The 25,494-nt window shown below is 41.8% G+C and overlaps 1 protein-coding gene across 1 annotated transcript in view; it reads left to right on the forward strand.

Moving 5' to 3' along the window:
• brf1a (BRF1 general transcription factor IIIB subunit a) overlaps positions 1 to 25,494 on the forward strand; it is a 70,266-nt gene that overhangs the window by 32,083 nt on the left and 12,689 nt on the right. The window contains exons 13-16 of the mRNA XM_086151636.1: positions 10,421 to 10,482; positions 10,971 to 11,052; positions 11,159 to 11,214; positions 14,527 to 14,792. Coding sequence (XP_086007762.1) covers positions 10,421 to 10,482; positions 10,971 to 11,052; positions 11,159 to 11,214; positions 14,527 to 14,792 — 466 coding nt within the window. The remainder of the gene's footprint in view (positions 1 to 10,420; positions 10,483 to 10,970; positions 11,053 to 11,158; positions 11,215 to 14,526; positions 14,793 to 25,494) is intronic.

A 25,494-nucleotide genomic window follows, 5' to 3' on the forward strand; every position in this document is an offset into this window, starting at 1 on the left:
TATCCTCCAATCTTCCGACACAAACTGATTGGACAAGATAAAATAGCAAGAGATTATCAGGGGGATTGCCATAAATCAATTACATATTCGCAGAAAATTTATTTGAAACCAATTGCAAGAAATTACATGAGAAATTCAAGAAATTATTTGGAAATTTGAATTTCTTGAGAATTTGATGAAATTATCTGAAAAGTGAACAAACATTCCTCATAAAAAAAGTGATTGTTTGATTCCCCCACCCTGATAATTAAATCAGAATGTGGTAGGGTTAGTATTTGTTTGGTTCAAATTGAATGTGGAAATTAAGAAAAATTGAGGTTGAACTGTAGTTTAAATGCGAATTTCTCTGAGCTTCGGGTCTTTAATCAGTTATATCTTAATTTTTTTCTATTTATTTATTCGAACACATTTTAGGCAAATTCCTCTCGGATTTCTTGAAGGTTGATTCTTGAATTTTTTTATCATTGTTTTTTAGCTTTTGAGCAAGTGTTTTGGAAAAATTCTCCCAAATGCCTTGCCTTTTTTTTCTTATATTTTCTACCCTCTTAAATGGATCAAACTTGAGGCCAGTTCCTCACAGGTATTGTCTTGGACTTGGACTTTTCTCCAAGTCTGCTTTTTGCGCACATTTCCCGCTGATATGGTGCTAAATCTTGGCCAATTTCTTGATCCTTCATTGCATTTTCTGCAACATTCTGTTGTAATTTTTTTTCCATTGTAATTTAACACTTTGATGATTTGCTGTCTATGTGCTCAGTTGTTTCTGATTTACTGTTCTGCGGCTCGGTTGTGAAGTGACATCACTCTGCGTCAGTGCAATGACCAAGAGTCATTAAAATGGGGGGAAAGGAGAGTCTTTTATGGCCATCAGGATGGAGGCTGACCCCCCCAACCCCACCCCCGCCCCTTAATCTTGTCACTACCATCCCCTCTTATTCCTTCTTGGGAAGAAGTCTCATTTTTACAGATTTTCATCTCATTTGTTGCTCAATCTGATGTTGATTTTTATTTTAATTTTTAAGTTAAATATTTTCATGGCTTCCTGGTTATTGCCAGAAATCCAATTTTGGCAATAACCAGAGAGCCAAGTTTAGCTAATTTGTGGCTCTGTACAAAATTTGTCATTTCAAAAAAATGTTCTGTAATTCGAGCCAGTTCAATCTTTTTTTTTCCTGACAAAGTGTCTCTTAATGTCTAAATTTTTTTGTTGTTTTTTTTTCATTTTCTTTAAATAATTTCTTTAATAATTTATCCTTTATAACCGTAATCCCCATGGGGAAAGTTGTTCTCGAACCCATCATAGATGACCCATGAGTAGTAGGCTGCCATCGACCAGTGCCAGGGGAGCAGTTAGGGGTTCAGTGTCTTGCCCTACAACACTTCGACACACTAGGAGTAGCCGGAATTAAACAAGGTCCAAAGACTATTGTTCTACCTCCTGCGCCATGCCGCCCCTAAAATTAAATGAATTAAAACAAATAAATTGTTTTTACTTTTTGAACGCACTATCCTGGCTGTCTCCCTTTTTCATTTTCCTTCTCTGTCTTACTTTCTTTACTTTTTTCTCCCCACCGTTTTGTGTAACAGAGTCACATGTCCTTCGGCCCTGTTCACGTGTGCTTTGTGCTTGTTTGTTTCCACGTCCACAGTTGGTGTTTGCTTGGGTTCCGCTCTGTAGATCTGGCAGATTTCTGGTCGTCTTCAAGATGATTGTGGTGCAAACGATGGGGGGTGCAGAACACAGAGCAAAATTTGGAGGGGGGTGGGGGTCACACACCCCCAGTTGGATGTTGGATGTTTGAAGTATTAAGTGAAGACACACAAGCTTGTTATTAGACTGAGCTTTGATCAGTGTGTGTGTGTTTGTGTGTATGTGTGCGCGCGCGTGCGTGCAAGTGCACTTACTTTTTGCTGGGCTGTAATTGTGGACTGGAGGGTGTGTGTTCAACCGGTTGATCTTCTCTCAGATGGAAAGCGGTCTGTTGCTGGCGTGTTTTTAGTTGCATGGAGACGAAGCTTCGTCTGGAAGTTGGAGCCCAAAATGTCAGAAAAACCCCAGAAGAAAAGATCAGTCATTTTCATTGTCCCTGGTTTACAGGCAACAAATTCAATCAATTTCTCAGTTTCTCTCAGTTTCATATTTTTTCTTACTATTTGTGGTGTTTTTTAATCAGTCGTTGCTAATTTCTTTCATATGTTTTGGATTCATTGGTGAATTTTAAGGCCTTTGGGAGTTTTTAGTGATTTGTTGCAATTCGTTCTTTATTGTCACATGTTGTTGGTTTTCGTTTTTATTCCTAGCAGTTTGATAGATTTCTTGATTTCATCAATTAATTAATTAGTTAATTATATAAATTGCTGTAATTTTTTTGGCAAGATTGTAGATGACCAACTTATTTTCATTTCATTTCATTTCATTTCATAATGTCTTCTAATTTTTAAGTCAATTTCTCTTGTTGTTGCATGAACTATTTGGGTCTGAAGGGAATCAGAGCACTAACACCTTCCCTGGAACAGGGAGGTTGTCGACGTCGATGAAGGACGTCACCCACTGTGCTAAGTGCTTGGCTGAAAATACCTCAATCAATGCCACTGCTAAGGGAGGCGTACCGAGACCCCGTAAACACCCCTGCCTCCCACCACCACCAACCCTTTGCCTGTGAAACCCCTCCCCCTGTGATCCAGCGCTGGCGGAAAGACCTTTCCACTGATGCCGGTTTTGAAATTGGACTCACAGTTTAGAGATCTGAATTAGCAATTAGCTAAAAAAAAACTCTGAGGGCGCTCTTGTGTCAAAGGAAGAGTCAGAGAGGGATTTAATCACAGAATTGTGTAGGAAATGCTAGCATAATAATTAGCTTGTGCGTCCCTGAAAATCAGGAACAAAAGGCTTCGTTTGCAGAATATCAGCCAAACACGCATTTGCATTATATGTCCTGATGAGTTCAGAAATTTTACTTAGATATATGCAAGAAAAATGACCTGAACATTAACATGAATTTAATATATAATTGGAAAGAAGCAAAAGCCAATTAAACGCTAACATTTGCAATCAAATGAAGAAACGAGCGTGAAATTACAGTAACTTCAGCCTGAGATCAAGCCAAAAAAAGGGCCAAAAATTGTGAAGAAGATTGTCCTTCCAAAGAATGGAAAGCTGAGTCGTTTCAAATTAGCAACTAATTGCCAAAGAGAAACCAGCCAAACACTGCCAGCTGGATGGGAACCGGGAGTAAAAAAAAAGTCATGAAATTCAAGTCAAATTTTTTTTCCCAAATTTTAGAAAACATTCCAGGAGGCAGTCGAAGATGAAAGGAACCTGCAATTGGAGAGAAATCACAAAAACAGCTGTCAGTGAATGACAATCAGCTTTTTTTGCTTCTGTCTCCGCGGAACCTTTCAAATCAATTTACCCATTCATTAATAAAGGCTCATCATTAATTAACACAGATAATTGCCTCCATTAGCCGTCTCCAGCTCTGACAGCTGGCCGGCCCCTGGCGTGTTGGATATGTACACATTTTTAATTTTTTTTTTTTATGGAGCCCGCGGCGGTAACACTGAGCTTGACGGACATATGGCGAGATGGACGCTGCCTCTCGAAGGAGGCGCTATGTTTATTTCAAGCTGTCGGCTGACGGCCAATCACAGGCTTCCACTGAGTCACTACAAGCTGAGCAGCAGCCATGTGTGCCTGGAATACAGAATAATGTTGTGTGTGTGTGTGTGTGTGTGTGTGTGTGTGTGTGTGTGTGTGTGTGTGTGTGTGTGTGTGTGTGTGTGTGTGTGTGTGTGTGTGTGTGTGTGTGTGTGTGTGTGTGTGTGTGTGTGTGTCAGTACAGCAGGACGTGATTGGAGATGATGTGTGTCTTGTGGCTGAAGGAGAGAAAGGGATTGTCTGCTGCCGCCGGCCTGTCAGGGGATGACAGCGAGCGTTTAGTGAGCGGTCGGGGCTACGAGAGCTGCCGCTATAGGCACGCATGCACGCACACATGCACGCACACTCTGCAGCGTTGAGCCTCAGCAGACATGACACTCGGCCAGGCTGCGACTGAGATGTGCACTGGAGGCAGTAACTGATGAAGGGAGGAAAAAAGGGCCAAAATCCTCTCCTTTCCCCTGGAATTCTTGTAGAACTCCTTCAAAGATCCTGAAGTTACTCAAAAAACTGGAAAATTGACAGAAATATAAGAAAATGATGTTTAATCACCTTCAGATTAAGAAGAAATCTCTGATTTACCTTAAAATCAGTTCAAAAACAAAGATAGAAATCAGCCTTAAACCAACTGAAGGTGACCTTAAGTATAAGAACTTAACTCAAAATGTGTTTAAAAAGCAAAACAAAATGTTGAAAGTCAGTTATTATAATTGATTATAAATTACCTGAAACTAATTGATTAATTATCCATGAACTGCCCCCATTGATTTATTAACCAGCTGCGAATGACCAGAAATGTATCATTTAATTTGTTCTAAATTACCTGTCATAATCGCGTCCTCTTAATTTCTGCCTGGTTCCTGCTCGTTGGGCCTCGCTCAGGTGGAGAATTCCATTAAGAGGAAATTGGCCATGCTCATGAAGCTTCCTCATGTATCTGAAGGCAATGCGGTCCAGGACATCTCCTCAAAAAGAGGATTTCAAAAGCATCAGGAGGTTCAAGCAGGATTGAAGACTGCCCCCCCCCCCCCACCCCCATCTCATGTCTCGCTAATATTTATCTGACATCTCTAATAATCATCTGACATTTGGCAGTATAGCGAGTTGTCAGGTGACTCTGCAGCATCATGCTGGGATTCAACACATCCAACTGATCAAAGTCACACTGGGAGGTTTGAGTATCTTCTGATTTTTTTTTATTTTTTATTTTGCTAATTTACAGTCTGGCTGATTTTAACGACCATCACTTGGTCCATCTGTCTGTTTGACATCAAACTGAACGGACAGTTTTAACATGTACTCAAAGCAATTGTTAAGAACCGAAAATATTCACTGCATTTTATTTATTTATTTTTTTAAATCAATTTAATCTTCTGTAGGCCTTCAAATTCCTTGTCCTATAATCTAGAAGTAGCAGATCCTCGGAAATTCTTCTGTATGTTTTGGAACTGAGATCCAGGAAGTGGGTTATCCTTATTTTAAGATTCTGAATCGGATTATCAGTATAGAAGAAGGTGGGAAGGCTATTGGTTCGAAGCCCTGCCCCCTGGAGAAGGCAATATATAAAAAGGATGGGGCTTTCATTGACATGGGGGCTGAGAGAGACAATTGAAAGTGACCCCAACCTCCAGTGCCTGCTCCCCATCACCCCCTCCTGCCAGGATGATCCAAATACCCTGATATATTTAGACAAGAGTCCTTGGTTTTGAGAAAACAAACTAGAATGCTGAAGAACCTCTGCCCTCACATGTCGACCATCCCTGCGCCGTCTCTGAGATTCTTACACGTTCATGTCTGGAATTAATTTTAGCATTTTCCTTGTTGATTTCTCAACATTATATTTATTTTGCATAATTTTGGCCAATACTTTGTTGTTTTTTTTTTTCAGGATTTTTGGACGGTTTCACACATGACTCCTTATTGGTTTGACTTTTAGTTTATTGTTTTTAAGTCCCTTTCTGCTCTGTTTCTTGCTGATTTTTTAGTTGATTGCTATTTTCCTTTGACCATTTATATCCAGATTTAACTCGAAAGTCTTGCGAAATTGAGTGGACCATGGTGTTTTTGGTCTTTTAGCAGAACTCTCATTGTCTTTGTTTGCCCATCGGCCCCCTTCAGACCCCAGAGCCTTCTTGTCCAGACTGAGGTTTGAAGACATGGTCGCCGACATGCGTCACGTCTTTTCTGTTGTTTTGACCGGCTGCTTGGAGACCGAACAAGGAGAACTCGTACTGATGACAACCCGGTGTATTTTTTTCCTTGGTGCTCGTCACTCTTCTCCCACAACTCCTGGTGGAAGTCCGTGATCAAAGACCTGTCCTGTCAATTTGTCCCACTTGCCAAAAAATCGGGGCTCCATCTTTTTTTTCCCCCCACAAAAAAGAACTTCAGACAGTTGGATGAATAAATCAACTGAGGCCGTCTGATGGAGAAGTAGGACGCACCGCCGTCCGTCATATTTTAATGCGGAGAGATTATCAGACGTGACAATCAAACATGTAACTGGGGTGAGGTTCAGTAACATGTGGTGAAAAATAACGCTGGATTTTTCTGAGTGGGTTTGGAGGCTGAGGGGTGAAAAAGGAGAACCTCTTGTCCAGGTGACGAAGAACCCGAAAGTCGTAGAACAGTTTTACCAAGTGACAGTAGAGAAGGCTTGGCGCAACTCCAGATGCCAACTAATGCCAGTGTCAGAAAGACTTCCTGTTTCTCAGAAATCACTGAAACATCAGGTGAATCCTTGAGAACCTTCCAGAAATCAGATATTAAGGTCTGCGTGCACTCTCCGCTTGGTGGTGCTTTTCAAGGGATCCGACGCGGTGAAAGTGACGTGGCGGGATGTTTGGAGCTGCTGCTGGTCGGACCGTGGTGAAGATGTCTGGTCCCCCACTGAACCTCAGATCTGCTAAAGGCAGAAAACATCCCATAATGATTCTCTGGATCAGCCAGCAGAGCATGTGAAGAGCTGCTAAATGAACCCGTCAACACCCCCTTCCCCCGCCTGATCCCCCCCAGCACAGGTGGAGGATCAGGATTGTTGCTGACATGATGAACTTCTGTGTTTGAAGCCAGAAAGATGAGTGATCCTCCAGCAGAGCCCTTCATCCCAAACACACACACACACACACACACACACACACACACACACACACACACACGCACACACACACACACAGGTTTTCTTGGGGGAGCAGGAGGTGCGGAGGAGTCAGCAGGTTGACACCTTGATATGGTTTTGGCCGACGTGGCTTTTTCTTTCCAGTGTTATCGTTTTCCTGACGTTTCCAGATCAGACAGACATGAAAAACTGCTCACCTTTCCTTTACTATTCATCTGCCTCTTCCTCCTCTTCTTCCTGTCACCTGGAAGCCTGCCTGCTGTCTCACAAGTTGTTTTTCAGAAAACAACTAATTGTCATATACCACAGCTTCTCCAGATGATCAAAATCCTGCTAAGTCAACAAACTATGGAAAACAGATGAAAAAGATGAAAGAAATTTCTTTAAGAAATAGGAGAAAAAAAATGGATCCAAAATGAATCCAAAAATTTCAGGAAAAACTAACAAAACATCAGCTAAAATAAAAAACTACAATTTGGTAAAATTCATCCAAAACTATGCAAGAAATTCTGTTCAAATTTCACATTAAAATCTGTGTGAAACATCTAGCGGGTGAGTTCATACACCACAGAAAATAGTCCAGTCAGACAAGTGACATGTTGAAACCTGTCTCCAAGTTATCCAAGTCTTCATTGAGGTGTCTTATTTTTTTCACATCAGTGAGTCTGATGTTTTTAATGATTGAAGAGTCTCAGCAGGAGTTTCATGTCAGCTTTAATTCTCCCTTTACTGTCTCACCTCCGTCTTTCCTCTTCCCTTGTCTCCTCCCCTCTGGCGCCTCCACAACCTGTTAGCGCCCACTCCTGCAGGACTTTTCTCCTCACTGCCGTTGTCTTCCTTTTCTTTCTTCATCTGTATCAGAAAATCCCTCTGAAAATCCTCCTGGCAAAGCATCTTACTCTAGGTAGCCACATCAAATGGGCTGCTGCGGGGAGGGGGGCGGTGGTTGTGATAATCATGTGTTCATGTTACCTGCCTCTGAGGATCAGAGAAGCAGCCACTCGTCCGTTGGTGAAGCATCTGCATTCTCTGACCAGACTTTGTTTCTGGATGGTTTCCTTTCGGCAGGATTGGCAGGAAGCAAACATGGCGCCGGAGAGGAGTCTGCTTGAAATTCACAGAAAAAATCAAGAAAGGAACTGAAGCTCAGCAAGAAAAAAAATGCCAAGAAATAATTTAACAATTCAGAGCAAAATTATAGAAAGGAATTGAAGATCTGGAGAAATGAATAAACCTGAAATTACTGAAGTGAATTTGAAAGAAAATGTTTAAAATTCTGGCAGAAATTACAAATAAAGGGACGAATAAATGCAAATTTGTTGGAATTTGTTGGAACAGTAACTGTTTTCTAGAAAACCAGAGTTACTGTGAAAATTGGAACTGAACACTTTTCAAGAAATTCACATAGATTTTGGAAGACAGTGGTCTCTGTCTTCGGTGAAGTTAAGGGAATATCTTACAAGTTTTGTTTCCTGCTCATTTTTGGAAGATTGTTGCTTTTTAGTTTGGGAAATAGATGAAAATGGAATAAAAAAAATTCCCCTCTTGAATCCTTTATTTTTCATTGCCACTGGTATTTTGCCAAATTTAGTCATTTAGGTTGTGGTTGGAGATTTTTCTGTAATTTCTAAACATTTTTTGGCCCTTTCCCAGTTGCTGTTTATAGATTTTTCACCTCTGAATTTCTACCTTTTTTTTTAAATCATTATTTGTTGCGTTCCTTCCATATTCAGAGCCAACTCCCCCACCCCTTCCCCTAAGCCTTGAAGGCTCCGTCTCCCCCTTGGGTCAGAGGTTTACTCCAAGGGGAGCCGCTGTTGTATGAGGCTGAAACTGTGTATATAAATAGAAAATCAGTAGTGAGGGAAGCCTAAGCCGCCGCCGGAGGCTTCCCCTGTCCCACAGGAAGAGGTAACTGTTGTGTCTATCAGCGGGGGGGAGGAGGAGAGATGTGTTCTTCCTCTAATATTATGGTCTGAGCTCCTCTTATTCTGCTTCCTGCTATTGTCAGCTTGATGCTTTCTTCTACATCAGAATGTTCCTGGAGACCTTTCACAATAACCTTACGTCTTTGAAAATTGATAAATTGTTATTATTGTTAATAATTATTCTAGGTTTCTGCTCCATCAGTGGTTGGTAATTTCATTTATTGTGTTTTTACTTTTTATCTTTATGCTCTTATTTTGGTAATTGGACATTTTCAAGTAATTACTATTATCAGTTCTTTGTAATTTTTACAAGAATTGTTCTTGGTGGAGGGCTGTGTCCTGCCAACCCTCTTTGTACTTTACAGGTTAGTCTTCATTCTGGTTGTTTTAACTGAATGATATTTTCAGTCGATCTGCAATTCATTGGTACATTTAGAGTAGTTTGTTCGAGATAATTTTTCTCGTAACATTTTCCTGCTAAAGTCCTGGATTTGGTTTTTAAACTGTCTCTCACATTTAGATTACTTCATCCCTTTTGGGGCTTTTATTTAGTGTATTGGAAATTTGAGAACATTCTTTTTTTTCTATCTTGATTTTCTTCTTTCTGTAATTCCTGCGGACCCTCCCCCATCCCCAAGTAGTTTCTGTCTGAGGTGTCCAGTCTGCCGGTTCTGCAGTTTCATCCAAACTCACCCACAGTTTAATGAAATTAGCGGGTGCAGATAAGTCTTCCCCTTCCTGCTCACCCTGGCTCTAGACCTTATCTCCCCCTTGGGCCCATCTGGTCTTATCAAAGGAAGTAGTCGTACCGCTGCTCGGACACAGATATCACCCGAACGACTCTCCTTTCCAGAGTAGTTGCCGGCGTGCCACATGACCCGTTGTCACACCTGTTTCCCCGATAATGAAGTAGCAGAGGCTTTGGAAGCACAGCCAGCCTGCGACGGTCCAAGGTGGAAGTTAAAGCAACTACCAAAAATGAATCCTACCTGAAACAAACAACTTTAATTTTCAGTTTAGTTCAAGGGCTTTTTAAAAGTTCAGGTTATTTCTATGACTTTTTAGACATTTTTTCATTTTGATTTCATTTCGTTTCTCCTTTATTTATTTGTCAATTTTCCACAAAATACTGGCGTCATTTCTGCTTGTCTTTTTAACTTCACACCTGTTTTTTTTTGCTTCCCTTGACATAATATTTGACTTCTTTTGTAAAATACTTCAAATGTTTGGAGTTTTTTGTTCAGTTTTGTGCCACTATTTTGCCGATTTTCAAATAATTAGATTTAAATCCTACACAGGTACACTAGTCAAAGACATCGTGATGCCATAAAGCATGTTGCCATGGTGACCAGTTTGATCATAAATCCCAGGCCTCCAAAGTGGGATAAGCATGGATCCAGTCAAAGGAAACCAGATTTGACGAGCAAGTCATAAGATCAACTGTTGACCTGAAGAGGTTTCGGTTGTTTAATATAGGTTTTGGGGAAGTTTGGTTTGCTGGGATTTCGCCTTGATTTCTCCTTAAGTAGATTCTGTCAGGTATGTGGACTTTGTCCGGGCAGGATGGAGAAGCCTCAGTAAAAACATCTCATGTGTCCTGTGTCACATGACCTCTGTCTGATGGACACTCTGCCAACACAGTCGGCTGGAGGCTGTCTGTCATTGGCATTTCCTCCTTAGGCTGAAAAATATGTGTTTGTGCATGTGTCTCCATAGGGGCAGCAGCTGATAGCGGCGAACTGGACCTGAGCGGCATCGATGACAGCGAGATCGAGCTGGTATGTCCTGTTCCCTGGGAGCCCCACCGTCCATCCAGTTTAGCCTTATGAATGTGACTGAAACATTCTGTGATCACAAAGTTTCGTGCTGGCTGATGACAGCTAATGGTTAAATCTGATGATTTCCTTGCAGATTTTGGAAATTCATATACTCAATAAACAAATTCATTCATAAAAATTTGTATCTATGTCTAAGACACTTACCTTCAGGTTTTCAGCAAATATCGACAATATTTTTCTTACTGCCATCTTAGTGACAACTCATACTGTGTGTCTTTCATTTCTTGTTGCGGTGTCTCTTCCTTTTCTTCCTCCTCCCAAATCTTCTATTGATTTTCAAGGAATTTCTTTTTTTTTTTTCTTGTCATTATGGTGGTTATTTGTTTTTTTTTGGGGGGGGGGGTGGGGGGGGTGCAGGGGGTCTGCGTCTTTTTTTGGCCGGTTCTTGTTTTTGTTGAAATCAACTTTTATCCGCTGTCTGTTCTCAGTACCTGCTGAGTGACCAAGAAGTCAAGATCAAGACAGCACTCTGGATGGCAGAAAACTCAGACTACCTCAAAGAGCAGAAAGGTAGAGATTGTATACGTCTCCTGTTGCAACATTGATTCCCCTGATGACCCACTACCATTCCTCCAGTCTGAAAATGTACATACTGTCATTGTGCCCCCCCTCCTAGAAAAGGAAGCCAAGATCGCCAAGGAGAAGGAGCTTGGCATTTACAAGGAGAGGAAGGTGAGATGATAGACAAGCTATGGGGAAACACTTTAACCCCCCCCTGTTTTTCTTTCTTTTTTTGCAATGATATTTATTCATTCATTTATCTACACCGCTTGTCCTGAACTCAGGGTTGCTGGGGGCTGCAGCCTATCAGAGCTGTCTGCGAGAGATGGGGTTAACCCTGGATTTATCGCAAGTTGATCGCAGGGCCACATACAGACAAACAACCATTCACCTTCTCATTCACACGTCTGGGTAATTTAGGGTCTCAAGTGAACCTACTGCATGCTTTTGGACTGTGGGAGGAAACTGAAGAATCTGGAGGAAACCCTCCATCTAACCCTAACTCTGTATCCTGTTCTCTCGCACCAACTAACTTCATGTCCTCTCTCACTACACCCATAAATCTTCTCTTTGGTCTTCCTCTAGACCTCCTGCCTGGGAGCTCCAACCTCAGCATCCCTCTACCGATATATTCAATATTCCTCCTCTTTACATGACCGAACCAAAACATCTTTCCAAAACATCTAACATGTCCTGTTCCTCTGATAGACTCATTCCAGATCCTATCTATCCTCGTCAATCCAAAAGAAAAGCTCAACATCTCTGAAACACTACTGCTGCCTCTCCTTGACACTTCCACAGGTATCTCATCTGTACCAACTGCTTTTCCACTCTTCATCCTCCTCAGTGTCCTCCTCGGCTTACCTTTACTAATCTCTGCTACTTTATTGTCAAAGTAGTCACCTCATCTACCCTTACCTCTTTTGTTTTTCTCATTCATCACCTCTTCAAAGTACTCTCTGCATCTTCCCATCACTCTTCCAACACCTGTCAATACACTTCCCTCTGTCCTTAATCATCATTAAATCTGCCGTACATCTTTTCTATCTCTGTTTTGCCAACCTGTATAAATTATTCTCTCCCTCCTTACTGTCCAATGTAGCATACAAGTTGTCAGACACCCTTTGTTTGGCCTTTGCTACCTCTACCTTTACCTTGCCCTTCATCTCCCCGTACTCCTGTCTGTTCTCTTCAGTCCCCTCAGTGTCCAACTTCTTCTTTGCTGACCTTTCTCTGTATATACTCCCGCACTTCCTCATTCCACCACCAAGTCTCCTTATCTGCATTCTTTCTAGACGACACACCAAGTACTCTCATAGCTGTCTCGCTGATCACATTAGCTGGAGCTGTCCAGTCATCTGAAAGATCTCCCTGATCACCCAGAGCCTTTCTCAACTCTTCCCTGAAAACATACAACACTCCTCCCTTTTCAGCTTCCACCACTTTGTCCTCTTTATCTTTCTTGTCACCAGAACCATCCTACAAACCACCATCCTATGTTGTCTGGCTAGACTCTCACCTACCATTACTGATCTCCTTGTCACTGATCTCCTTTAATATAGATTACATTATCTATTCAAGATGTAGTCTACCTGCTGCTCTCAACTCTTGCCTTCTCTGGAAAAAGTATTCACCACAGCCATTTCCATCCTTTTTGCAAGGCCTACTACCTTCTGGCCCTCTGTGATCCTATCCTGGATACCAAACCTAGCCATCACTTCTTCATCGTTTCTATTTCCTGCGACAACATATACATTGAAGTCTGCACCAATTACCACTCTCACCTTTGGGGATCTTCTTCATCACTTCATTTTACTTTGTCTGGAAGTTCTCCTTCTCTAACTCACATCCCACCTGTAGGGCATAGCCACTAACGACAGTGAGCATCACACCTTCACTTTCCAGTTTCAGACCCATAAGTCTATCTGACTCTCTTTGCACCTCCAGGCCATTCCTAATAAACTTCTCCTTTATTTCTCTTCCTGTCAGTACCATGGATTAGTCCACTCTAAACCTGCACCTAATCGTCTAGCCTTGCTACCTTTCCACCTAATCTTACGGACACACCTTCCTTCTCTGCATCATGTCAACCAACTGTCTAACTTTCGTTGTCTGTCATTGTCTCAATAGTCAAATTCCTTACTCTTAAGTCCCAAACTCTTGCCTTTCCTTCTCTCTCTCTGCTTTCGACCACGCCTTCCTCCTATCCTTCTTCAACCCACAGTAGCTCAGGCCTTGACCGATCTAGTATGAGATTTGTAGGTTCGACTTGCTTATTTTGTTTTGGCACAAGTTTTACGCTGGATGGCCTTCCTGATGCAACCCTCTGCATTTTTCGGGCATGAGACCAGCTCAGAGTCACTGGCTTATGCCCCCCTGAGGCTGCATTAGTAAACCCATGCAGACATGGGAAGAAAATGAAAAAAAACTTTGCACAGAAAGGCCCCTCGATCAGAATTGAAACACAGACCTTCTTGCTGTGAGTCAGAAGTGTGGCATCTGTGCTGTCTCTCTAAAACAAAAATTTCTTAAATACATTTATTTTCAATACATTTTGAAACAATATAAACATGCTGTACACAGTGACATATGTTTGTATTTAATGCCATCTCCTAATAATATGGGACATCACAGCAAAGGTAGAGGTCTTGACTTAAGGAAATTTCCTACATTTGTACACTATAGTAGAGTCAAAAACAATAAAATTTTAAAAAGGTTGGTAAGGGGATAAGGGATAAGAAGTGTTTGACTATAGTTTGGCAGATTGTGATTCTTCTCCTCCAGGATCATTCATGAAATGAGTAGCCATTACAAGTGCCTGACAAATTTGTTCCAAACCCTCTATTAAACATTTTGTTTATCCTTAAGAATATACGTTGTTTTTGTGGCATAGTGGCACAGTGGTTACTGCTTCAGCCTCACAGCATGAAAGTCCCTGGTTCGATTGCAACAAAGGGAACTTTCTGTGTGGAGTTTACATGTTGTCTGCATGGGTTTCCTTTGGGTTTTCTGGTTTCGTACCATCGTCCAAAAACATGCAGCAGGTCTGTTAGTATTTGTGGCCTTGTGATGGACTGCTGACCAGTCCAGGGGGTACCCAGCCTCTTGCCTGATGACAGCTGGGATAGGCTCCAGCATACACTGTGACACTGAGTGTAGGATAAGATGGATGTTGTAGATGGATGTTGTTTTTTACAAACCATAGAGCAATACCAAGTTTCCCTATCCCTTACCCATATTACAACAATGATTGTCTTTGGTTGCAGTAAACATGTTTGTTACAGTCATATTACTTTACATTATGTCCATTTGGGAATGGACTTAGATTTTTTTTGAAGTGGCCCTTCCCCCTGTGATATATTTTTTTGTCTTTGATGTAATATCACATTTCTCCAGATGCAGTTGGTTTCACTGTGTATGATGTCTTTGCCATATTCCAGCTCACTCGGAGCATAATTACTTCTCTTCACTTGAACCCTCCAGCCCAAGTCCTCAGCCAAGCGGAGAGCTCCTATCCGGGCAAGCACAGCAGACGAAGCAATCGAGAAGATGCTGGAGCAGAAGAAGATCTCCTCCAAGATCAACTACCAGGTCCTGAAGGACTTGAACGGGGTTGCCTCCAGCCCAGCCCGTGGTTCTGAACCCCCCGGGGAGCCACCGGCTGCTGCCACCCGGTTGACTGCTCGCCCCCGCAATGCCCCGAGAGCCCAACTCAGCCTCAGTATGCCACTGAGCACGCTCGGAAAGAGGTGGGTGGAGCTCCTTTGTTAAAGTTTATTTTTCACTGGCACATGTTTCAGTATTTCTTGGGGAAGTACTCAGAAAAGAGAAATCAACAGTGATTAGTAAACATGAATTCACTGTATTTTGACAAAAAAATATCTGGTGCCGTCTCTTTGTTTTATATCATTAGACCCATATCATAAACATTGTTCTTTTTGACTTTGTTATGGTGGCCTCACATTTCGCCCCAAGAGGTTTGAAGGCATTGGTCGTCACGGCAACAGACGAGCCTGAAGAAACAGACAAGTTCATCACATCAAATCCTGTTTACAGGAGTTAGGGATTAGAAGTTCCTAATCCTAGTACACTGAGGGATAGAGGACTATCCTCAGATGTGAGATGATCAGCCAGAATCCCCCGCTGTCCTAGGATTGAGACAAATTAATCAGCAGTTTCTTGACAGGTTAGTCGACCTCCTCACTGACATCATTACCTGTCATGTTGGCTACGCGATGAAGGACAGCCCAGCACAGAAATCCATATTTAATCATGTTTGGGGTCGTCGCAGACCCTCATCCCGTTAAATAATCCCCCCAGCACAAACAGCAGATGCTCCCTATGAGCGCAGGTGGAGGACGGCGGCGTGGACCGACTTGTGCTTTGTGTTCTGGCACCAGACGGCGCTTTGAGTCGGTAACGATGAGCAGGCAGAATTATGAATAATAATCCCTGGCGAAAGGATGGCAGAGCCTCCTCCCGGGGCTGTGCTTCTTCTCTTGTGTGTTCTTTGTTTTGTGTTGGTTTTTATCCTCATGAGATAGGGAGTGGGATATACATTTTCTTAAATATTCAGTCAGAACCTAGAATGTGTGGAAAAATCGAGCAAACCAATTTCAAAGCAGCAATACAAGGCCAGAAATAAAAACTCCCAAAAATCATTCAAATACATCAACAAATCATCAAAAACATCTCTCAAATTAATTGAGAGTAAAAATGTGCAAAAAAAAATTCTGTCAAAGGTAAATTATGATTTATATCTTGAATTTTACCCAAAATTTAATCAAAAGTTTTTGTTTCATCAGGAATTTTTGACATTCAAAATAATCACAGCTTCACTTCATTCTCACTTGATGATGCCGTCTATCGCAGCGCAGGAATAAAAATTAACATTTTTAAAAAACTGCAACCAAAAAGAGAGACATGCAAATATAAAATCTGTTGGAAGGATGAAAGCCCTCACATTCAGATTGTTTTTGTTAGACTGATAGGGACATGAGTTGGTATTTAAAGGGTTAAAGGTGTTTTTGGCTGCAGCGCCTGCAAAAGCAGTGGGTTCTGTTGTCATTTGGTGGCCGAGAGGAAATGAGTTCATTCCTCCAGGTTTTTTTTAAGCTCCTTTCAGTTTTCAGTTAAAGTCGGTTTGAGGAACATCTTGCAGCTTCATGGCGGCTTAATAGAGACAGCTGTTCACACATACGCGCACACACACACACACACATACACACACATTCTCACACACACACAGCAACAGACAAAAAGACTTGAATACACACCACATACAGACTCATCCAAACTCACAACACACAGAGCAACACAAGAACAGACACACTCACACACACATCAGAGAAACAACACACTGACTTGTACATACACACACATGCACACATAGAAAAACACAAAGAGAAATCTACACAGACAAAGAGACACAAATACACAACACAGAAACAGACATAAACAACATAAAACACACTCTCACCAACAGACACAGAAACATGTAGAGAAACCAACACAAATAGACTTCTACACATCAAAATGAAAACAAGCACACGCACACACCCACACGTAAAGGGTGAACCCTAGAACACTCTTGAGCAAGTGTAAAATTATATTGAGGTTTGAAAGGACAGAAACTGAGCCTGTGGTTGAAGTGTTGATCTTCATCCCCTGTCAAAGTGATTAATGACACCCATTATGACACATAATCGCTTCCTATTTAGACGCCGTTAATGTGAGCTGTTATTGATCATCATGAGGAAATCGGTTGCTTTCCTCACCCCACCCCCCTCGGGAGTTGAGAGGTCACAGGAAGTGGCCAGTGATGCAGCAACTCACTCAAGGACGCTCCAGTTTATCTGCCTCGTGAGGCTTGTCATCCTCCTCCTCATCCTCTATGTTTGCTCAAGGACAGGAAGTTTTTTTTCCAGCTTCAGCGAGGAAGGAGGAAGCCATGTACCACACTAAAACAACCTAGATACAAAGCAAATATAATGTATATACAACTTAAATATGATGAACAGAACCCAGATAAAACCCGAAATCTACCGAAAATGTTTTAGATTCAACTTATTTACTATGTAATTACAGCCCAAATAAATCCTTAATAGGACTCAACTATAGTTTAATGTCCAATGAGACTAATGCCATCCATACATATAAAGACTGAAAAGATTTGGAAAAGATTTGTGGAAAACTATTGTCTCACGCCTGCTCTCATCTTATGACTAGATTTCAGAGATTTAGAGTCTGAGGCTAGGCTGAGACTGAGATTTTACAAAGATTGTAACTAGATTCTTTCAGTAATTTGCCCCACCACGCAATATTTTCGCTGGGTTTTTCGCAGAGCATCTGCTAGTTTAGTTCTTTGCTTTTCCTTCTCCACTTGGTCGTGATACATTGGAGAGTTGACATAGTACAAGCTGGACTGTTCTGCCCCCAGCTCCACCGCACGGTCCTCTTTCTGGACGGGCCAATTTGATCGGGATGTCCCTCGCTGTTGCCGTTCATCCATACCGCAAATACCGCCATTGCCACTATGGTGATTGTTTGTCTACCAGGTTTCTTGTTTCTGTTTTTTGTTTGCGTTCATCTATTGGTTGCCAATTATGTTACCTCACTGTAGAGAATGAAAGACTTGCGATAATATTGAACCCATTTGATATCATCCAAGACTGGGAAAAGACTGATCTAATACTGCTCAGATTACCACCTCAGACTTTCAGTTTTAAGTCTGTGACCATGTATATTGTTCACGAACGGAACTAGGAACAAGTCTCAACCTAGTTAGCTTAGCACAATGAATCATAGTCTATGGTAAGTGTTAGCCTGCCTCCATCTACAATCACCAAGTTCTGGATAATTTTTCTTTTTTTCAAGAGGAAGATTTCAGGGTCAGCTCCGAGGTATTAGCTTTTTTGCCTTTTTTTTTCTTTCAATTTAATTTTGTCTTGAGGTCTGACGTCCAGACAATAAATCACTGTATTTCCAATGTTATTATGTCCAGTTTAAACCTGGACCTCCCATGTTTCTTAGGTCTGACGGTTGGTGGACCCCTACCAAGATGTTCTCTGGCATAGCAGATCCGTGTTTTTCCTCGGTGTTGGTCTCAACGGCCCTGTGCTGCTGGGCTGTACTCGCTCCAGTTGGCTAATGCCGTGCTTCAAGAATGAAAGGCCCTCTCTGATTTCTGGCTTTTGGTTTTGAACTTGGGGGTAGGAGGGGTCCATCTTAGGTTTTTAAGAATGAATCCCCCCTTCTGAATATTTTAAGCGTCCACTCATTAGAGAGGTTGGGGTCTGAATCTTTCATCCCTTCCTGTCCTTTGTTTCACTCCATTTACTCTGTACTCTGATGCACTACAAACATCTTCCAGCCTCCAGAGATTTTTTGTTTTGGTTGTTGTTGATTTTTGACGGTGTTGAGAAACGTTCAATTTGCTTCAGGTGGCAGACTGGGTAAAATCTCCCAGGCGGCTGGGGAGCAGGCCATCGCCGCGCTGGTGGCTAGAGGATGGTGGGACGAGGCCTGATGACAGAGCAGTCATTGTGCCTTTTTTTGAAGGCTTGTCTGGAGGGCACACTGGACCATTGTGCTCCTGCTACTGCTGCTGCCTCCCTCATCCTCCCCCCGTGTCCTCTGCAGAAATTAGCTTGAAAAAGTGGAATAAAACCAAAAACCATGTAAATTGTAATGTTGTTATTCTATGAAACAAGCCCGTGTTTTAGTTTCATAATTCGAAAGACAAGTCCTTTGACTTCTGAAACCTCTTAAAACCGCAATTCAAATTTAAGGATTTACTTTCCATGACGAAATTTCACCAGCAGAATCATAATATGAATAAAAAGTAAACAATACAACATTTCAGAGATGAGGGCTTTTTTTTACTGTGCAATATTCACACTTTATGTTTAAAATATTCATTTTTGCATCAAGCAGCCGACACCCATACCCTTCATAGCGATAGGTGAAATGTAAATGTAGTAAAACAAGTTATCATTGATATAGCATGTGACAGTTGCTCTTTTTTCCTCATATTTGCCTAAAATTGCAAACAATAATAAGCAAAACCCAGCAAATTTTTGGTAATATTATTATACTATGGGTGGTAGTAATAGTACAACTTAGAGAAGGTGTCCCTGTACGAAGACAATGGGTATATTTTACTTTATTAGTCTGCCTGGATGGTCAGGAAAGGGTACCCAGATAGATGAACCTTGATAGAGCAATCAGATCTAATGTTGTCTCAATCTGAAGAAAAGTTCTTTGAAAGCCGAGGTTTGAATCCTGCATAAAACTCCCTGCATCGGCTCTCATCTTGTTTTTAGACCCCTCTCCCTTGTCGAACATTCTCCGATAACAATGATCCATTTTTGGTTCTTAGCCGTTGTTTAGTTGTTGTTCTGGAGACAAACGGCCTCCTTTGGGTTTTGGAAAGGAACATTGGTCGGTTGGAGGTTCAGGGAACCAGTTTCAGTGGTTTGGTGTCAGGAAACTTCAAGAAGTTTTGGTCAAAATAGATCCTTTCTGGACAGTAGAGGAGTACATTTCGAAAATCACTTTAATCAATCAATTAGTAAGATATTATGAAATAATAAATAAATAACTTGAATGTTTTATATAAAAATCACGGAATAATCTGACAAAGTATCAAAATATCCTTAAACATCTATAAACAATCCAACAGTCAAATAAGAAGTAACCAAAAAGCCCTCAAAAGATAACCTAGGAATAGTTTGTGAAACAGGATAAATTACTTCAAACTTGCCAAAAAATCTGAATTGAACAAGGTATTATGTATCAAATATACATAAACATATTGTGCAAATAATAAAAATAAAAATGTAAAGATATGAGGCCTAATTTATTTCCGCGACAGAGACCAAACTGTTTATCGGTTTGTGTAAAAACACAGAAATCTGTGTATCTTCATAATGTTTGTAATTGTCTTCTGTCTTCCGGGCGTCCCGTGAACTCCTTTACTCCCCCCCCCCCCCCCCCTCCCCCCCCAGCTGGACCCTCCCTGCTTACCCCTTCATCCTCACTGGAGGGTGGAAAAGCAGTGTTCCAGAAATAGCCCCGGTAATTGCCCTCTGGCGGTATTCCCTCCCCCTCCCTTCTCCCCACCCCTTCTCTCTGCCTCTCACCCTTTGTCCTCCGTCTGAGCTGATCCTGCTCTTTTTTCAAGACTTTTTAAGAGGGAAGAAATTTAGTGAAAAGGGGGATGGGGGTCCCTGAAAGCATTTTTTTCTCTTGTCCTTCAGCGGGAAGGAGGTGGGAGAGGGGGAGTTGAGGCGACAATCTTGGTCTGTGTTGGTTTTCCTGAAATGAAAATCGGACCCACAGACGTGGCCAAAGCTGCAGGCAAGAGGGGGGAAAAAAAAGGCGACTAGTCGACTCAGCAGTTTCTTTTTTGGCCAGATGTTTGCTTCTGCTGCTGTTTGGGCCTGGGCTCTGCCAGAGTGGGCAAAGGCAAGCAGGTTGACTTCCAGTTTTTTTTTTTTTAGCAGGTGTCACCAAAGTCAGTCACCTGAGCACTTATACTTATAGTTATTTTGGTGTGTGCACAGTTTTTCCTGCCTGCTGCTCGCTGGAAAGGCCGTTCTTTCTAGTCATGTGACCAGGCCTCATTCAGGGACGGTGTATAATTTGTTTGCGGTTTGCTGCCCCGCCCTGGAAGCCTATGATCCTCACCTCCTCCACCCAAAGCTGCTGGTGGAGGTGAAAAAGACTGGTGCACTGACGGGGTTCTCTCCCAATGTCTGACACCCCTCCACACCATGTGACGGGTCACATGATGACCATGAGATTTTAGACAATTCTAGAATAAATGAATGTTTAATGAATTTTACGGTTTAATCAACCTTACATTTACCCTTACTTACTTTTTTGGATGAAGTCACCTCTCAGTGATAAGCACTGCACTGTGCTACATATCCCTGCTATATTTTCTAACCTAGATCTAGCTTAAATAGAATGCCTAGATTCAGTTTCTGCTAAACATTGATTTATCATCAATTACCCATCGATTAAAGGTTTGAAATGCGTTATCATGGGAGAGAGGCGGGGGTTGGAGGTCAGTATTCGAGCGGATGGTGACCCCCTTGCTAACAGTGTTGGCGGACGCCGGCTGATTGGCAGGGATGTTTGATCTACACGCTCGTTCATCCTCTGCGGTCCAGCGGGGCATTAATCCTGCCGTCTTCGCAGATGAAGAGGCTCAAGTGTTTGATTCCTAACATCCTCCTCCGCCCCTTCATCGCCACCCCCCATCCCCCTTCCAGAGGCCAGGCTTTGTTGTCGGCGGTGCTCTGTAACTAATGGGACGTTTGGGGCCTGAATTTCGATGGGAGCTTTAACAAAACTGGGCCGTTTGGACGACGTCCCAGCTTTTATCCACTGGAAGAAAAAAAGGCTCAGGCAGCAAGTGAAAATGCCTGAGTGAGTTGCTGTTTTTGTGGCCACATCCCCCCCCTCTGGAGACACGTCCTTTGTCCTTTATCTCAACTCTCGAGTCTCCGCTCTTAAAACCCAAGATGATATATTAGCTTCAATTTTCTATCTTCCCTTCCCCCGCCAAGTTTTATTGCCCCCCCTTCCTCCCAAACCCACCCCTACCCCTTGGCCATTGCCAGTTGTCAGCCGCTGGCTAAACGGCCTCCCTTCAATCGCCTTTTCAGCTCAGGCTTAGTCTCATTGGCAGTAAGCTGATTAGCAACGAGCCGCTAAACCCGGCCGAGACTGATAGCCGAGCAGGGAGAGTCGCTGTGCGGCGGATGAGTGGAGGAGTGGAAGGACTGAAAGGAGGGGAGGAGTGAGAGGAATGGAAGTCAAACGCCAGGAGGCCGAGACAAACAGACTGAGGAGACAAAACGGTGGCGTCTCCTCCTCCCTGAGCTGGAATACGTGGCAGGTTAGAGGTACAACAAAGACCTCAATAATAGTGGGAAATTTGCTCAAATCAGTCAGAAATTAGTATCAGTTCAATGAAAGAAATAAACTAAGAACTGAACTAAAAGGCAATGAGGATCAAGTTGATGGTACAAACTTAAAAAAACAAAACAAAAGAAATGCTGTAAAAAAATAACAAAATTAGCTAAAAGTTGAACAGAAATAAATTTTTGCCTATATTTTGGAAGGAGTTGCAGATCTTTTAAATATCCAAGAAAGTTTGACAAATATTTCAGCAAGTATTGCTTAAATATATAATATATCCAAAAAGTATTCCGCAAGAAATTTCCTGAAAATGATTTAAAATAGAAGCACTTATAGCTTTTCTGAACCCAGAGGAGACCCTTTGTGTGAAATAAGAAATTTGGTGAGAATCCTAGCTTTTAGCGCACTTTCGATTGAAACCTTAACTGCTGAACAGAATCACTCGAGAATCAAATCTGCTTTCAGTTTTGAAATGAACTGTGAAACCCCCCCACCCCAGAGGGATTGAATGTCAGTCCCCGACTCGCCTGCCGAGTCCCGGCTGGGTGTCAGGAGCCACCCCCCCACTGTTGTAAGGGATCTCCATGGAGACGGTCAAGTCTGTAGCCACAGGCTGCTGCTGACACTCTTGACTGCCGTTTGACCTTTGATCCCTCTCAAACAATCCCAAGGGTTTGACAGTGAGCTAAATGTGTCTGACCCCCCCCCGGACCACCCGACTTTATATCACATCAATTCCTATATGTGATCTCATTTGTATATTTATTGAAATTAAATGTAATGAAGGGTGTACTTATTATTGAAAACATTTCAGTTCACTGTTTATCAATATGTAATGTCAACATATTCCATGTTCATTGTCACAGGATCTGACAACTCAGATACTGATCTGACCCTTACATTCGACAGTAAGATATACTCCGCAACAATACCAACTCCAAAAATCCAAACAATGCAGATGTGGAAAATGTACTAATGGTACAAATATAATATTTTTTTAGTTAAAAAATTCCACCAAATGATCTTTGAAATAAAAATACCAAAGCCAAAGGGAAATTCAGGCTTACAGTCAGTGAGAAATGTCCAGCTGATTAAACATGCTAAAATTCAACAATTGTTTTAAAAAAATCCATCAGAAGATGATACTTGATCCTTTTCTTTTTATTTTAACAACGTTTTATTTTAGCAATTTTTGAAGCAAAACCTGGATCCCAAGGACCTTTTTCTTGTATCTGAACTTTTTTCAAGAATCAACTTAAACAGACTGAGGTCAAACAGCAAGGATGAAAAACCAACCCTGATGTTTGACCTCTGACCGCTATCTGTGCACTGTCAGCAAAGTTGTGACCTCAAAATCAGGTGTTTGGATTTTCAGAAGATGCCTGTTGGAAGTTCTGCTCCTGGTTACTGTTGCCTGGCTACCACAGGGACACGGGGTGATTCGGGAGGTTCCAGGGCTAGATGTTATTTGAAGAAAGACCTATCATTCAAAAAACAGAAATGAACAAATGAAATAAATTCTTCCCAAAAACAAACAAAGAATGGAAAACTCAAACAAAAAAACAAACAAAAAAACACAAGCAAACTAAAAAAGACCCCGAAGTCTGTTGAAGATCAGAGGAGTCAGTTTTAGAGGTGTGTGTGTACACACATGCCTTGACTCTTTGATGTCTAAGACTGTGTGTGTGTGTGTATGTATGTGTGTGTGTGTGTGTGTGATCTTCCTTGCATTCGTGCTAAGTAGTCTGGAATAGTGTGATCTGTACCTATGACAGTTTACACACAGACACACACCCTCAGCTTAAATCACTAACTGATGTCATCACTTCCTGACACCAAGTATCATCCATCAATTAACAGAAATGACAAAGGTGATTAAAATTTTTATTAAAATGAGTATCTTAAATTTCATTTTCTCTAATCCATGCTGGAGGCAGGAGGCGACAGGAAGATCTGGTTTCACACCCTCGTCTGTCAGAAGACTTTGTTGTCACACTATCTTGTGTGTGTGTGTGTGTGTGTGTGTGTGTGTGTGTGTGTGTGTGTGTGTGTGTGTGTGTGTGTGTGTGTGGTTGTGTGTGTGTTGGAGGATGTCGTCTCCCAAAAAGGGTTGGCAGGTTGAAATCCACCCAGGAAGCCTCCCTCCTGGACACGGACCAGTAAGCAGTTATTAAACAGTGCTCTGTCATTGTGTGTGTGTGCGTGCGTTCGTGCATGCGTTTCAGATCATGTAACATGCAAGGACAAAGTGATAAAACTCCCTTCAGAATGAGGGGGTTTTCCCTTTGGAATAATCTGCCGACTCCTGTGTGTGAGAACATTATCTTTTTGACTTGCCAGTATCGAGTCACAGACTTAACTGCTGCTGGTAGATGGTGTTTGGAGGTTGGGGGGGAGCAGTTCAGCTTTGCTTTTAGGGAACTTCTCATTTAATTTTCAATTATATTGTAATTTTCAAGGTTTTAAAAAAACTTCCAACAATCCTGTACAGATATTTACTACCAATCTGTACATGCTCATTTTTAGTCTTTTTTTTTTTTTTTTTTAGATCTGTCTATTTTTAATCACTGTTTTCCTATGGTTTCAAGTCATTTCATGCTTATTTTAATTCCATCTTGCTCATTTTTGAGGAAAAAAAAATTAAATGGAGACCCTTCTAGTTTTGAAGTAATTGCTCTGATTGTGAGGTACGTTTCTCATATGGAGGTTTTTTCCAATGTTTTAGAGCCACGGGTTGAGGCAACTTTAAATAGAATTGGATACAGAATTGGAGGTGGAGCTTCCTTTCCTGATGAGAACCCATTCAGGCTCATTGATACAAATATAACTTTTGCCAGCGTTACATTTCTGTATCGAGCTCTCTGGATACATCTGTCATCTTCAAGGTCAGACCAGATGCAGTAAACAAGAAAATGTGTGTGTTAGCAGTTGTGCTCGAGATAAATAGCATTTGTCTTTCTCCAACTATTTACAATGAATCATTAATACGTGTGTGTGTGTCCACACCAGCAAACACTGATAGCGTATTTTTCAAAATCTTCCTCCCTGGAAGTAAATGTCCGTCTGATTGTGTGATGATACACAATGCATTCGTGTGTGTGTGTGTGTGTGTGTGTGTGTGTGTGTGTGTGTGTGTGTGTGTGTGTGTGTGTGTGTGTGTGTGTGTGTGTGTGTGTGTGTGTGTGTGTGTGTGTGTGTGTGTGTGTGTGTGTGTGTGTGTGTGTGTGTGTGTGGAATGGACTGGCGTGAGAAGATGAAACACAATCAGTTCTTTTGGCTGAATCTGCGCCTGCTGTTGACAGGATGCATGCAACACCACAGCCCCTGCAAAACTGTGTGTGTATACACATAAACACAACACTTGTTTTGCTAAAAGAAATAGCTGACAGAATCTTTCTAGATTTTGGCCTGAAACTATTTTTTTTAAATATATAATTAAGCTAGAACAGTTAGAGAGGGATACGTGAAAGAAGTTACAAATATCACAGGAAGTCGGGTCGCAGGGGCAGCAGCCAGAGC

The sequence above is a fragment of the Fistularia commersonii genome, chromosome 1, assembly GCF_037954325.1.
Source record: "Fistularia commersonii isolate RoL2024-O1a breed Wild chromosome 1, RoL_Fcom_v1.0, whole genome shotgun sequence".
NCBI classification, from domain to species: domain Eukaryota; kingdom Metazoa; phylum Chordata; class Actinopteri; order Syngnathiformes; family Fistulariidae; genus Fistularia; species Fistularia commersonii.